This window comes from Falco naumanni, chromosome 3 (assembly GCF_017639655.2).
Source record: "Falco naumanni isolate bFalNau1 chromosome 3, bFalNau1.pat, whole genome shotgun sequence".
Classification (NCBI taxonomy): Eukaryota; Metazoa; Chordata; class Aves; order Falconiformes; family Falconidae; genus Falco; species Falco naumanni.
This window is the reverse complement of record NC_054056.1, coordinates 89466479-89482130: the sequence shown is the minus strand read 5'-3', so window position 1 is coordinate 89482130 and position 15652 is coordinate 89466479. Positions and strand designations below refer to the sequence as shown.

General features: G+C 42.6%; 1 protein-coding gene across 2 annotated transcripts in view; it reads right to left on the bottom strand.

Annotated features, from left to right (window-relative positions):
• The window catches only part of NECAB1 (N-terminal EF-hand calcium binding protein 1), a 66392-nt gene that overhangs the window by 25203 nt on the left and 25537 nt on the right, over positions 1–15652 (bottom strand). The window contains exons 2-4 of one of the 2 annotated variants that reach the window (XM_040588759.1): positions 9298–10346; positions 8261–8286; positions 5799–5896 (exon numbers count right to left, since the gene is read on the bottom strand). In XM_040588759.1, coding sequence (XP_040444693.1) covers positions 5799–5896; positions 8261–8286; positions 9298–9359 — 186 coding nt within the window. In that variant the 5' untranslated portion in view covers positions 9360–10346. The remainder of the gene's footprint in view (positions 1–5798; positions 5897–8260; positions 8287–9297; positions 10347–15652) is intronic. The other variant, XM_040588758.1, reaches the window with a different exon arrangement.

The window sequence follows — 15652 nt, the reverse complement described above, 5'->3', positions numbered from 1 at the left end:
GGGGGCCCACAGCGTCCTGGCCTGTGTCAGAAACTGTGTGGCCAGCGGGACCAGGGCGGTGATCGTCCCCCTGCACTGGGCACTGGTGAGGCCGCCCCTCGAATGCGGGGTTCAGGTTTGGGCCCCTCACTGCAAGAGGGACGTTGAGGTGCTGGAGCGTGTCCAGAGAAGGGCAACGGGGCTGGTGAAGGGTCTGGAGCACAGGTCTTGTGAGGAGCGGCTGAGGGAGTTGGGAGTGTTCAGGCTGGACAAGAGGAGGCTCAGGGGGGACCTTATTGGTCTCTGCAGCTCACTGAAGGAGGCTGTAGGCAGGCAGGTGATGGTCTCTTTGCCCATGTAACAAGTGACAGGACAAGAGGAAATGGCCTCAAGTTACACCATGGGAGGTTTAGGCTGGATATAAGGAAATAATTCTTCACTGAGAGCATTGTCAAACATTAGAACAGGCTGCCCAGGGAGTGTTGACACACCATCCCTGGAGGTATTGAAAAAACATGTAGATGTGGCACTTAGGGACATGATTCAGTTGTGGACTTGGGAGTGTCAGATTTATAGTTGGGTTTGATCTTGAGAAGTCTTTTCCAACCTGAATATTTCTGTGATTCTATGATTTTTGTTTGACACTGAACTGAAAAAAACGTAGTGATAAACATAAAGGAACAAATTAAGTAAATTCAAAGCCAATGCATGAAAATTAATAATCAGGATAAACTGAGTAATACCTGCCTTACGTTACTCTTGCACACAAGCTACTCATTACGTTCATACTGTGAAAGGTGCATTTGTAAAAATTGCTATTTCAAAGAGAACAAGACTTGATTCTGTGAAAATTGTTAATAAATTCTAATCACATGCAAAAACTGGTGTCAGAAAATTTAACATGGATTTTGTGAAAACAAAAAAAAGATCTTGAAACTTCTTTTTTGCTCAAACACATGTTAGTTGTGGAACTCTATTGTTGACATATGCTTATCTAGCTTTTCCCCAGTTATTTTGTTTTGCAATATAATTTGCATAATTGCTGCTGTTACTACTACTCAAATGGGCTATTAAAAAGATCTAGGTATTCTGGTTTATAATGGGTATCTACCTCACAGAGTGCATTAATTTACATAATTATTGTAAATGCACCATCAGTAACTAAATTGCATGTCCCTGTGTTACTCTTTCAGCTCCTATAATCTTTTTAATTAGATCAGCTCCTATTTTTAGACTATTCAAGAGGTTTCCCAGTAATAACGAGCTGCATTAACTTCACTTAGCTTTGGGGTTTTTTGAGCAAAGCACAGAAATGAATGATTTCATAGGAGCAAAGAACTGACTGACACATGCTGTCCCAGTCACTGAATCCAGCATCTTGCTGTTGCGCATTACACATTCCCCTTTCTAGGTTTTTGCAAGCAACATGTAAAAAGCAGTTTGCCCCCAAATGCTTGGAAGACTATTCCAGAACTTGATTGCTCTGTTGAGTGAAAATTATCTTTCATTTTCATCCTAAACTTAGGCTTTTCATTTCCATCCTAAGCCTGGCTTTTATCTATGGAAAAAAGGGTTTGCTGTACTTGTGAGGAATAAGAGATGTAAAGAAATGGAATGAGAACAATGAAATAAGGATGATGAGACAGAAAAACACATTGAGGGGAGAATCTCCGAGATTTGTTTAAACAATTTTCTACTGTGCTGACAGTCCTTGGTTATTTTGATGTTCCCTTTACTTTAGATTTTAATATTTCATTTTGCTGTTCATAAATGCTTTCTAGTAGCTGTACAATAGTCCTGCCCGAATCCATCCAGGAGGTTGCTGTTGCTTTATAGTTACAGGATTTCCACGTCAGATATAAAATTATACAGGGTGAAGCTCTAGTCTTACTCACTGGATGAAGATTTTGTCTTATAAGCACTCTTAGCTATAAAAGACAGTTTCAGTTTACTTAAAAAATCTATTGCACTATTTCCTTTTGAAATTAAAATGTACGATCTAATACATATAAACAATATAACCTAAGAAGCAGTGTAGATACGAAGCTTTTTGCTGCTGGAGGTTGGATTACTTTTACAACAGGTATAGTGGCCTTAAGTCACTTCTGAGGCAGCTGACAGGGTGGCCTCCATGGGTGCCACACAAACTCTGCATCTGCAGTGAAAAAGAAACCACACTGAGGAAGCATCTCTGCTGGGCTCAGGTGCTCGCTCAGGGATTCCCAGTTCCCACCACTTCATCATTGTGCCAGTGCAGACAGTCTGAACTTCAGCTGTCACTCCAGTGACTGAAGAGCTGGTGCTCTGTGTGTCAAGACTATTGTCAGATCCATGACAGACTTAACAGGTCAGGTGAGGCTCAAGCCAGCAGTCACTGAAATCACGGAGCAGGGAGCATGTCCCACCCTGAAATCCCCCTGGCATGGTCGCTTGGCCACCAGCCAGCTGTGGTTAGACTGTCACCAACACTGCAGTATAAACTGCCCTCTGGAGCAGCGGGGGGGTTAAAACAATCCAAAATGGTCCCTGCTTCCCTGCAAGCCTCTGCTGCCAGCCTTCATGGTGCAGGTGACAGTGACAGTGGGGACACATGAGGGTACATCCTGGCCGTAAAATGACACCATGCAGTTGGTAAAAGGGAAGGCAGGAGACAGGAGGAGAGGGGAGTGCTCTTCAGCTGGTGAAAGAAAGAAAATGGAACTTCAAATGGGTGTTATGGCTTTGATAAAAAAGGCACTGTCAGGCCAGGGTAAGCCATCATCAGTTCTTCCTCTGTGAGACAGCTCCTCTGGGAAAAACCCTTCAGAGACCTCAGAGTTATTCAAGTACCTAAACTGGAGTCTGGTGCTCTACAGAAACCCAGCTGGTTTCCAGCTGCTGCCCTAGAAGGAGGTCTCATTCTGCTCCCACGTCTCCTAAAGGTCCTGCGTGCTATTTGTCAGGCCTGTGCAGACATCTTGGCCATCCTCAAATACCCCAGGTTTTCTAAAATACCACTAGATGCCTGTTTAAACCCCTGAATACTTCTATATTTTCAGCTTCGCTTCACATGAAAATTACATGTTTGGTGATTAAACAAGCTTTTGCTAGTTTACTGAGTACAGAATAGTTCACCACCAGCAGCAGGTTGCATTTGCAATAAACTATGGCAATACCAGAAATAAAAATGATAGAGCAAAACTCGTTCTTACTGAATAGCTGACAAATTGCAGCTTTATGGCCTGATAACTTCAGACGTGTTCTTTAGTCTGTAAGTTTCTGATTTCCAGTATTCACACGTCAATAGAATGGAGATGTCAAGCACCTTAAAAAAACTAGTCTATTTTTATCTATGTCATTATTCAATGACAGAATTTATTACTGTGCTCTGGGTTGCAAAGTTTAAATGTATTTATGTGTGACTGCAAGCTACAGACAATAATAAAAATGCAGCTCGCTGAAAATGTTGTCTATTTGGGTAATAAAAAAGATTAAATATTTATTTAAATACGCTTCTGTGTTTTAATATAAAAAAAAAGTCAGAAAAAAATAGGCTTAAACAAACAAGCCTTCCAATGCATTTGTAAAGTTTTGCTGTGTCTTTAATTGTTAATGCTTCCTGCATATAAAGATGAAGTAGAAACAAGATAAACAGAACTATCCCAGCTTGTACTTTGATCAGGAAAATATCAGCCTGGCAGGTACAATAACAACAACTGACACCAATGATTAATCTGTCCTTACACTACTGTATAAGTAACTCATGCAGACTCTCTCCATCCCAAGGAGAGAAATGATCAAATATCAAATGCCACAAATCCCTCTAAAAATCTTCAGATATGCGTTCCCCTTCCTTGTTTAAGGTTAAAACACAAAAGACCAGTAACAAAAGACCAAAACAGAAGGACTGTAGCTCCCCTAGCATCCTCCAGTAAGATGCTTTTTGTATTAAGGTGTTGCTTGCAAACGCAACTCAGCCTTTTACCTGCTGAAAGATGCTCCTTGCTGTATCTGTCTCTCTGCATTTTTAGCTCAGCACCTTCCCGTAAAGCAACAGCGCATGAACCACTCCTACACCCTTAAGGGCTTCCTGTCTTTCCAGGTGCTATTTAGTTTGGTTAGGCTGCTGGGATCCGGCCCCAGAATGGTCCAAGGAAGTCTGGTTTCAAAGTTTCTTGAACCTGCTGAGGCACCGGGAATGTTTTCTCCCATAGACGTCTCAGTATTCTCACTTTCAGATAGCGCAGGGCTGGCAGACTACAGAAAAGCTTAGTTCAAGAAAGCTGGGGTGGACTTCACCCCACTTTCAGACCACAGAGGGCAACAAAGTACGCAGAAATTATGCTGCAATTACCTCGCAGGAGTCAGTTATCTGCCGGTCTGTTGGGTTAAAAATATCTAGACATGGAGATATTTTGGAGTGATGGGGACAATATGGTTGATCTTCACTTAAGTCTAGGAGTCCATAGCCCAGCCAAACTCTAGTTGCTCTTGGTGGGAAATTGTGGTGGGTTTGCATGGCAAGGTTTTGGTAGCAGGGGGCTACAGGGGTGGCTTCTGTGAGGCACTACCAGAAGCTCCTCCGATGTCCAACAGAGCCAATGCCAGCCGGCTCCAAGATGGATCCACCACTGGCCAAGGCTGAGCCCATCAGTGATAGCGATAGTGCCTCTGGGATAATGTATTTAAGAAGGGGAAAAGTTGCTGTGCAACAGCCCTTGCAGCCAGAGAGTGGAGTGAGATTGAGAGCAACAGCCCTGCAGACACCCAGGTCAGTGCAGGAGGGGCAGGGGGTGCTCCAGGAGCCGGAGCAGAGGTTCCCCTGCAGCCCATGGTGAAGCCCACGGTGAGGCAGGCTGTGCCGCTGCAGCCCCTGGAGGTCCATGGTGGAGCAGATATCGACCTGCAGCCCATGGAGGACCCCATGCTGGAGAAGGTGGGTGCCCAAAGGAGGCTGTGACCCCACGGGCAGCCCGCGCTGGAGCAGCTCCTAGCAGGGCCTGTGGCCCCATGGGGAGAGGAGCCCAGGCTGGGGCAGGGCTGCTGGCCGGGCTGTGACCCCGCGGGGGACCCACGCTGGAGCCGGCTGCACCTGAAGGACGGTACCCAGCAGGAGGGACCCCAGGCTGGAGCAGGACAGTGTAAGGAGCCACCCCCTGAGGGGGCAGGAGCAGCAGGGACAGCGTGTGAGGGACTGACCCCAGCCCCATTCCCTGTCCCCTGCACTGCTGGAGGCAGGAGGGAGAGAAATCAGGAGTGAAGCTAAGCCTGGGAAGAAGGGAGGGGTGGGAGGAAAGTGCTTTTATGATTTGGCTTTATTTCTTACTATCCTACTTTGATTTGATTGGTAATAAATTAAATTAATTTTCCCCAAGTTGAATCTGTGTTGCCTGTGACTGTAATTGCTGAGTGATCTCCCTGTCCTTATCACAATGTACGAGCCTTTATCATATTTTCTGTCCCCTGTCTGGTGGAGGAGGGGAGTGATCATCCAGCCAGGGTCAACCCACCACAATTATTTTTTCAAATTCAGACTGTTTCCACATGTTGATATGCTGATAATACCCACATTTGGCACCACAATACCTCTTGGTACCACAATCGGAAGAACATTTTTCAGATCATTTACTAAGACAATATTGATTATATCCAAACTGTAATACTTTGCAGACAGAGCTTTCCAGCTTTGAGACTGAACCATTCTGGCAAGCCTTGTCCTACTGGACTTTTGATGCAAACATGTATATTTGCAAGAACTTCTACTTAAATACAAAAAATACTGGATACATGTTCAAATAAACAAAATATACAATATAAAGAAAATTTTGGGTTTTACTTACTTTCTTCGTTTTGTCCATTGCCTTCAGTATGGTTAAGTTTAAGTCTTCCAAGACAGACAGAACATTTTCATACTCTCCCAAGTGCTGGGAAAAGTATTCTAAAAGAAGAAGAAAATCCACATCACTTGTTAATGACCTGAAAAACCAGTATTTTATTAAATAATTTTATAAAGTCTGAATTCAGTTATGGTATTAATATATACCTAAATATATAAAATGAATGAGAACTAAAATGAAAAGAATTATTTTATTTATGATTTTTGTATTATTTCCCCTGAAAATCATTCCTGGAGTAATTAAAATATCAAAATCAGTGTTTCAAAACATTTTCTTTCAATAAATGAGTTGCCAAATTGACAAAAATTTAAAATACCAGTTTGAATGCTGAAACAGACTTTTTTTCCCAAAGTATCTGCAGTTTTATTCTAAACTAGGTTTTCAGTCTAATAGTTTACTTTAGGGTTAGTAGCAGGAGACAAAGTTTTCATGTGTATGTACTAAATCTGATTATATTGCTACAAAAATGAGTAATTCTAGTAAAGCCATTAGAGGAGGTAAGATCAAGTGGGAGCTGTTGTGAGTTGAGGTCAGCTGAGAATGGTTGCTTCTCTCTGAGAAATGGAGACCATGAGCTGCCAGATAAGCTTCTAGTCCCAGGTGCTATGATTATATTTTCAACAAATATGGTGCATGCAAAATACTTCTACCAAAAATAATGGAAATAACATAAGATGCAGGATGTCCTTGCATAGCTGCTCAAAGCAAAGTGTGTTTTAACAGAAAGAGCTGATGTTAAATCTGAGGGCGTAACTCAGTCATACAACAGGTGGTGGAGGCAAACTTGGGAAATCATGACCCAAGTTCCCATTCGGTTGATGCAGCAAAATCCAATAGAGGGAGACACAGGAAGAAGAAAAGTGTGAAAAAGAAAGAAAATTATGTTGAAAGCCAGACACTGCGTTAGACAATGCATTTAGACACCAGATCACCTGAACAAGGATGAAAAACAACATCTAAATGGCAGACAGGAAGAACAAGATTAGATGGGTGCTTTTTGAAATAATAAATAGCAATACTTTGAGGCTTTTAAGAGATCAGCCTGAGCTTCTCAGGGCAGTCATGAAAGCATAAGGCTTCAGGAACACTGATATAACTTGATATTGCTGAGGGATTGAATAAACTGATTTAGAATGAAAATGCGTTTTGAATTAGTACCCTGGAAGCAAAGCTTCATTTCTGAGGTGAGCTGAGATAGCTTAGGAAGAGCTGCCTCAGCTCAGTACCAGACTCACAGATGAGAAACACCCCAGCAGCAACCTATGAAAGGCTCAAAAGGCCACGGAAGCAAGCCATGCTTAATCAAAGCAGACAGTAAACAGAGCCAGTGCTGGGCAAACAGCCCCCTCAGCCCTCTCTCTGGCCAGCCTAAGGTGCCTGGTGGGGTCAAGTACTGAGCAAACCTGTGAGCCTCCAGTGCAGCATCAAAGCAGCAAGTCCATTGTGGAACTAAGCCATCTGCCTTGCTTGGCCAGTTTGATATAGTTTTGGCCAGATGCTCAATCAGCAGAAATCATCACAGCCCAATTCACTTCAGCTGAGTCTTACATATTTATAAGCCACAGGCTGAGGTGCTTCTTAGTGGGGTCCTGGCCATAGGTGGAGTTACCCTGTGGGTGGATAAATGAGCTGGTAGTATTTTCAACCTTTGTAGGTCTTCAGAGTTGCTGACTATTGGAAAATTTATCAGCCTATTATCTTCCCCTCAGAAATAGGATAGTTTTGACAAGTATAATGGGTTTTTTTTTGTCACTTTGTGGGAGGACTTGCAGAAATGTTCTGTGACTTGTTTTTTTGCTGTAAGCAGCACACTTAAATCAGGTGCTGTAAGATCAGCAAACAGGGTTTTAGGGAAATGACTCACAGCCCAGAATAGGGTACAGAAATGGGTAACTGAGCCAAATTCTAGGTCTTACAGGAGTTTTTGTGATGAAGGATAATAGAGCTTTACTGTTTTCACTGACTCAAGATGGAGGGAAGTAATGAATTTTCTTCCAGTGTACTGGATGAATTTACTCTAGGAGTACTAATGTGACCGTTGCTTTTGAAATTGCCAAAAGCACTCATACCTCTGGAAGTGACAAACTAACTAGAAAAAAAAAAAATCTTGCATAAAAGAGAAGTCAGATAAGTTATGTCTATTTTTATATCAGAACATATCTTGAAAATCAGAGAACACAAGTATTAGGAAAAATATTTTCTAAGTAATTTCTTAATGTAATGGTTGACAGTCTGAAAAGATTGTAAGTCATCTGTGTTTTCCCAGGATTTCTTTCAATTGAAGTTATTTTTTGTTGGAGCTACAAAGATTAAACAGAAAAAAAATAAATCTTATCACATGCTATGTTTACTTGCACAGGTCTGCCACAGGCATAGATACTGTTCTTGCCCAAGAAGGAACTTACCGCAGAGCTCTTCTGTGTCCAGATTGCTGGGAAGATAAGAGTAAGAAGGTTAGTGAGCTTAGTAATAGTTTTTTGTTGGATTGGTACATAGCGGGACTCAAAGATTAGCCTGATTGTGGTATGAAGCCTCCCCACCTGGGCTGTAGCAGGAGATGTGAGTGCCTGGCACTTGCTGGCCTTGCTCTGCTGCCTTAGGGAGGCTTGTCCGAAGCTGAAGGCTGTAGCTGTGCTGCAGCCTCTCTTCCCAATCACATTCCCACTGGCACCATCCTACTCACCAACAACCCTCTTTGAAGTTCCTCACCCAACCTTTGTGCATCGTGGTGCAGAGTTGCTGCTCAGGCTTTACACATTTGGTCCCAGTCCTGGCAGAAATCCATCTAAGCACTAGAAATTGTTCCCCCCCACCACCACCTTTTCTGCTGGTGCTCCTCTTTTGTGGCTGTCATGCTGGGCAGTGTGGCTCAGAGAGCTCAGCCCTCCATGCTAAATGAAGGAAAACCCAGTAAGCTCTTTGCAATCCTCACTGTGCAATAGTGTTCCATGGGAGGGATAACCAGGAGGATAAAACCAGACATAGCTCATCAGCACACATAGTTTCTAAGACTTTCTGGCCATACAAAACCATTTCACCAGTACTAACTTCAGCAAAATCAGTGATGTGAAAAGTATAGCTGTATTGCTATATTCCCATGCCAGTATTACATAAATATAGAAATGTATGCAAGTATTCTATACAATTCAAAACTGTTCACTTGAAACAGATTTCCTCTTGATCAACTCTTAAGTGATATTTTCCCTCTTAATTAGCAATATTTCCTCTCTGAGGCTTTAACAGTCAAAAAAACCCACTTTTGACCTACAGCTCAATTCTGAGTTAGCGTATTGACTTTCTTCCAAGGAGGAGAAGAAAGTGATTATTAAAGAAACTTAAAAGCATGAATGTCCTTTTTAATATTGCTGAGGGGTGAATATTGAACAGCTGATTGCACTTAGCATTTTTTCACTTATCTTTTTAATGGCATTTTTTAACTGACCTTTTAATAAAACGATGACACATTATTATCTTAAATTCACTTTCACCAATGCTAACTTCCATACATGACCTTTATTTCATGAGGGAGAGAAACAGACAGAAATTGCAGGATCCTGGGTTGTCACAGAGTTTCATACTCAGGGCTGTAAAAACTTCTGAATGCTTTTAATTGATGATGTAAACGAGATTCTCCCACAACTTTTATTAACTGAAGGTGACCTTATCTGCATTTGAACTGGCCAAGTTGGATGGCTGCTATGGAGTCTTCCATCTGATTTTTCCAGTGGCTTTTGTAGCAGGTGTAAGGGAATCCATAGCCTGTAAGAATTGGTGCTGAAGCTGAGAAACTTAACTCTTACAACAACAAACAACGTGATGAGAAAAAGTGGCTGCGACCCCTTAATGCTGTCCACCATGGACCACTATGGCATGAATGATCAAATGTGCTTGACCAATCACTTCTGCAGTTCAGCAGTTCTTTTTTGAACAGTCCAGATGTTCCCTCCTTGGATGCAAACTGAAAACCTGAAAGCTGGAAGACTGCCTGAGTCAAAAAGCAGTGACAGAACAGGATGATGTTAAATGTCAGGAGTTTGCTTTTATGATGCCCTCTCATTTGTTCATTGTCCCTGCATTTCCTGCCCCATCACATCATCTGCCCTAACACCTTCTGTTTGTAAAACGCATTTCTGCATTTCTTAAAGTACAGCTTGATATCTGTGTTTAAAACAGCCTCTCACATTGTTAGCCAGTCACATTCATGCTCTCTTTTCAAATTTCATACTAAAATCCATTCTGGTCCTTGTTCTTCTGCAGTATCCTCAGCACTGTGGTAGCAACACAGCAAGGGAGTGGCTCGGAGGCTTTCAGCATTGCTGTCAGCAGAACATCACTGTTAGTCCTATTGACAGGAGCAACACAGCTGCAAATGGACTAAAAGTAAAAATGGAAAAGTATTTAGGTGCTGAATTTATCTTCAGTTAGAATGGGGAACTTGAATAATGAGAAAGTTATTGTCCAAAGCGATTTGCGCAGCAGCTTTCAGGAAGCCTGTATCAGAACATAGAAATGACACAAAAAGCACAGACTTCAGTCTCGCATACTCATAGTGTTTCCTTCTCTGTTATAAATACCCTCTGAGGCTCCATTGTTCTCTGTACCCTCTTTGAAGGGAATGCTATTCCAAGAAGGCAAACTATAATTTTGTGTCACTGATTAGTTCATTGTCTCAGAAATAATAACATACTGCTTCAAACACAGTCGTGAACAAGCCTAGAAATTCTTTTTCTGTATACAAACAATTTTGAGCTCCCTGCAGGACGCTACAGAAACAATTAATGAATTCTGGAATATAGTTAACAGTACAGGAGTGAGCTGCACACCAAAGGGCTGTTTCTGCAACTCAATACTCAGGTTTATAGTGGACACCTGCTCATCATTTCAGTGGGTACATATGGCAAGGATGCTTATGTTTAGACCTATAATCTAGCAACGCTGAACATGTTATTTGCAATATTTGCTGGATGACTACATACAAGTGCCAGCACTCCACTCATGATAAGCACCCAAAGAATAACCCTATTCTGTGAGCAGCCAAATGCACTCACATCATGTCAACATGATCATTTTTTGAACTGCTCTCAATTTGCTTTCTGACTACTAAATGCAGGCCTTCTATATGTCTGACCTTGTGTCTAAAATGTTGTCTACCTAATAACGTGAACGATTCTTAAAGGACTATTGCAAATATTCCATTAAGCAGTCCTGATCACCGCAAAGCTGATCATACCTATCGCTCAGCGACAGAAACATAAGCAAATCCACTTGAACAAACTGTGGCAAAAGTGCCTGTTTGTGGTACCTCTGGAACTGGTCCAAAGTGTAGGAGCGCATGGCAGCTATGATCTCGCTTTTGTTGTGCCCACCACAGTCAGCTGTGGGCTGGGGCCAGCCGGGGAGGAAGGAAGGTTAGAGTTATTCCATCCATCCACTGGTATGAACCCACTGATCCACAGCCCCATCCGCTGTCCTCACCCACACCATTCTCTGGTATGAAAGGCACCTCTAGGTAGCAGCAGAAGAGCTGCATGTTTTTGCTGGACCACAAGAAGAGGCAGTGACACCTCTTCAGTACAGGAATAATGTACAAAATCTCTGGCATCTAAAGCAGTTATTTTATTGAAGAATCTGATACCATACGAAAGACTTTATGAACTAAATTTAGGAAATTCATTGCCATGACTGTCATAGCTGGAGGAAGATAACTCTTCTTCAGATCTTTCTTCATTCTCAGATATGAGAAGGATTTATTTCAGAGACTTGAACCAGCTCTTTTTTTTTGGCCCATTTGCATGTCTCATTGCTAAATTTGGTTTTAGGGAGGAAAGTCTGAGGCTGGTATCTCCTATTGTTAAGCAGAAGCATATAATTTGTGACTGAAAGGAATTAAGTGTTACTTAGATTGTGCAAGAGTAACTGAATAGTCATCTATGGACAATCTCAGGCAAAAAGCTGTAAGCTCTTCGCAACAAGAAAGCCCGCACACCATCCCACTTCAAGTCAGCAAAATGAGGTAAGTGCTCCAACACTACAGAAGGCGTTGTGCAAAGCAGTCTTTATGTGTGCATTTCCATTTTAAAGGATGTTCTGCTTCTCTGCTCTTTTGCAACAGCAAAGACCTTTTTGTTCTGGTTTGGTCAAAGTTTCTTATCAGTGGAGGCAAAACCGCCTTTTTGCCACCAGTAGGATGTGGTGCTGGGACGAGCCCAAGCACTGGCCCCTTGCCACAGAAAAGGGAGAGGAGGAAGAAGAGGCAAAATTGGGACAGAGCTCCTGGGGCTGGTCCCTGGGGAGCCAAACTTCCCGCTGCCCCAGGGACACTGCTGCCCGTCAGCCCCACAGCTAGATGGACTGTGCACCCTCTGGCCTTCCAAAGGCAGCACCCAGCTTGGTGTTCTGGGCTCTGACATGGGCACTGCAGTCACGACTCTTTTAACGTCCCACATTTTGCTGCACTAAATAATTGCCTAGTTCGCTTATGCTTAGCTCCAGGCCAAGTGACAGCTTCAGAATCGCCACTTACTGCTTTGCATGCGGCAGGCCTACAGAAGAGAATAAAGGTTTTTTCCTAACAACTTGTCTGAAAAAAGACCCCCTGCTAGTCCTTTGCATTAGGCAATGATTCACAGGGATGCAATGACTACATAGCTGGCTAGCCACCTTAATCATCCTAGCTGTAACAGTCTCGGTGTTGCTAAATGAGCCTTAATAATATTATTAAAAGTTGTGGTATGTGCTACAATCTGTAGAGAACAGTACAAGGGCTGCAGAGCTATGATTTTTTTAGCAGTCTGAGTGACAGCAACCTAAACAAGGAGATGAGAGGCAACATTATGGTGGCTCTGTTGCCACAAGGAGCAAATTTCAGAGTTTTGACCCCATAGAAGATGCTAATCTTTCAACTTCTATTTTTGTCCCAAACTATATTTTTTAAAAAACTGAGATTAAATTATTTCTTGTTACACAACGTAAAATGGTGGGGTTTTTTTTCTGTTTACTGAATTCCTTGGAAATGCACATGCTGATAGACACCCAAACTGCTGTCGTTCTCTGAGAAACACGGATTATGGAAGGACTAGGCCCTCGAACTACACCTACCCTTAAGCAATGAGCTCACTGCTAGGAAGCCAACACCGTCTTCTGAAGAACTGAACTGAAATGAAACATTCTAGGTCAGCTCCATTTAGGTCAATGCAACTGAGACTACTCATTACCATTTGATTTTCCCAGTGTGGGTGATTCTCATTTTTCTTGCAGAAAGCTGAATTTCCCATTAAAAATAACCATTCATATGGAAAACTTCCAAGCATCTCTTGCAGTTTGTCTGTCTGACTGGACTATCTGTTAGCATCAGGACTGTGTAAATCATTCTCTGTGAACTTTTTTTTCAATCATGAAATACTAAACTGTATAATCAGCTCAATTCTGAGCAGTATCTTGCCTTTGTATTTAATTTCCAAACTGATTTCTGTAGTTACTGACTTGAAAAATCTAAGAGTTAAAGCCAATAGCTGCAATTATGTCTCTTAAACAGTAGCAAACACACCTTTCTGTTGTCAGTGCTGCATCACCTGCCTGAAACTCTTATCTAATCTAAAACATCTAGTTTTTAAAAAATGGTCAAAACCCAATGTATTATTTTCCTTTGTACAATATTTTGCATTCAGTAATTCCTTCTTAGAGAACGTACTTTTCACTCACCTACAGTTCACCTAATTAAAGACCCTGTCTGTATCTCATGCTGTTTTAATAGATCATTTTTTTTCCCTCGTTGTACTTAGACGTTCATTATTATTTTCTGTGTACATCTATTGAACCATGGTAAATCAGCAATAGCATGAGACTGAAGCATGCCTTCCAAATGAAACAAAAGAAAACAACCCAAGCCACAGGTAATTACTATCCTTAGACTAGTAGTAGTTAAACTGCTGAGGGTTTGTCATTATTGTCTTTACAACAGAATCTTGAAGGAAGCACTGTGGTCTCATATAACATACATTTCATTTTAGTTTCAGTGTATGGTACTGGGGTGCAGGCTAATGCAGTTGGATGGGCTCCCATCATTGCAAGGATAATGCTAACCAGCCTCTTGCTCTCAGATATGAAATTGGCATCCTTTTGGAGTTTGCTATTAGGGCAGATGATCTCAGCATTTCTCCTTTGATCCAAGGAAGGAGCCAGGGCTCTGCTAATGAAGACCTGGGCAGGTGGGAGGGAGGTGGATTCACTTGGGGGCTGAGTCCTAAATGTCCTAGACAGCCAGATGTGCATGGTGTCCAACCTCCCCTGCCAGGCAAAGGAGCTCCAGTGCATTCAGTGGAATTGGGGGTGTGGGTGTGTGTGTGTGTGGGGTGTGTGGGGGTGTGCGGGGGGGTGTGAGTGTGTGTGTGTGGGGTGTGTGGGGGGTGTGTGTGGGGGTGTGTGGGGGGTGTGAGTAGACCAGCTAGCATGAGTGTGAGTAATTGGATATAACACAGGCATCTAGTGTTGTTCCAGATGCTCTAGCATTTCTCCCACCACCCACATCCCAGCTGCTTCTCCTTCATCATCCTGTCCACCTTGGGATGCTGTCTCAGGTGGGAGCATTTTAAATGCCTTATTCCTGGGCAATGGTGCTGAAGCCCATGTCAACAGAATTACTTCTTAGGTGCCACTGACTTCATTATGAGGGAGCCTTAGACACCCTGCTGACATACACACATGCAAGTGTACATGTCTCCATAGTGCCAAGTCCCACCCCTACATGTGCAGTACATACAGCATGACAGACTCTCCCAAATGCCCAGCATATGCTCAGCTCTGCAGGTGGCCAAAGCTCTCAGGTCCTCACCAAACTCATCTCTGCCTTATGCATAGTTTAACTTGTGCCACACACAAAGGCTTAATGGGACCTCCCTACCTTTGGGAGGTTGCCTGTGCCCTAGTTCTGCGCCAATACTTCTAGCATCCCTCCTACCTTGTAACTAAGGTTCTTGGCTGAGGACTTCAATTTACCGACAAGAAGAGTGAGAAAAACAAGTCTGATTCCCCACTGACTCATAGAAGAAAGTAATCAGTGAAGCATTTATCGCACTATCTCTCTGGCAGTGCTGCAGACTAAATCCCCTTGAGATCTTCTACATATCTCTTAGTTTGTAACTTTGCCAAATCTTCTCATTATTTTCTGACACCTTTTCCCTGAGGATGCCATTATGCAAAAATGATTTCCATGAAAGTTATGAGTGAGGGGAGGGAAGGAAGAAGGATAAAAGGGAGGTTTACATTTGCAATGACTGCTAAAACCTATTCTCTAAACTATTAACCATGCCAAGGATTCTTGCTTTGCTGAAACATGGGCTCATCAGAGTTGACACTAAAATTGAGCAGGGGCAGATTTACCATGGAAATGAGCTGTAAAAGCATGCACCCCACAAGCCACAAATTTCAAACTTTTCCTGCATACCTCTCTCTCCATGTATAAAAAGACCAGTGCTGATGATACTTTTCTCTAGTTTCAGTACAATTATTCAGGCAGTAACACGTGTAAATAAAACACCCGTACTTCCGCAGAACTACCTCCTCTGAAGCTGAACTGTGCTGCAATACTCTCTTACATACAAGCTGTTTAGCACTCAGTAAAGACAGATGTGAAGTCCAGGTAATACAATCTATTAATTGTTTAGAGCACGCTAACCCCACAAGTAGGGTTTTCTGAGCTGGCGTAACAGGGAGCTTAAATAGCTTCTTCAGGAGCATTACAACTGCCAGGCAGCTTCAATGAACATACACACACATTGGATCTGGAAACCAGATGAAAG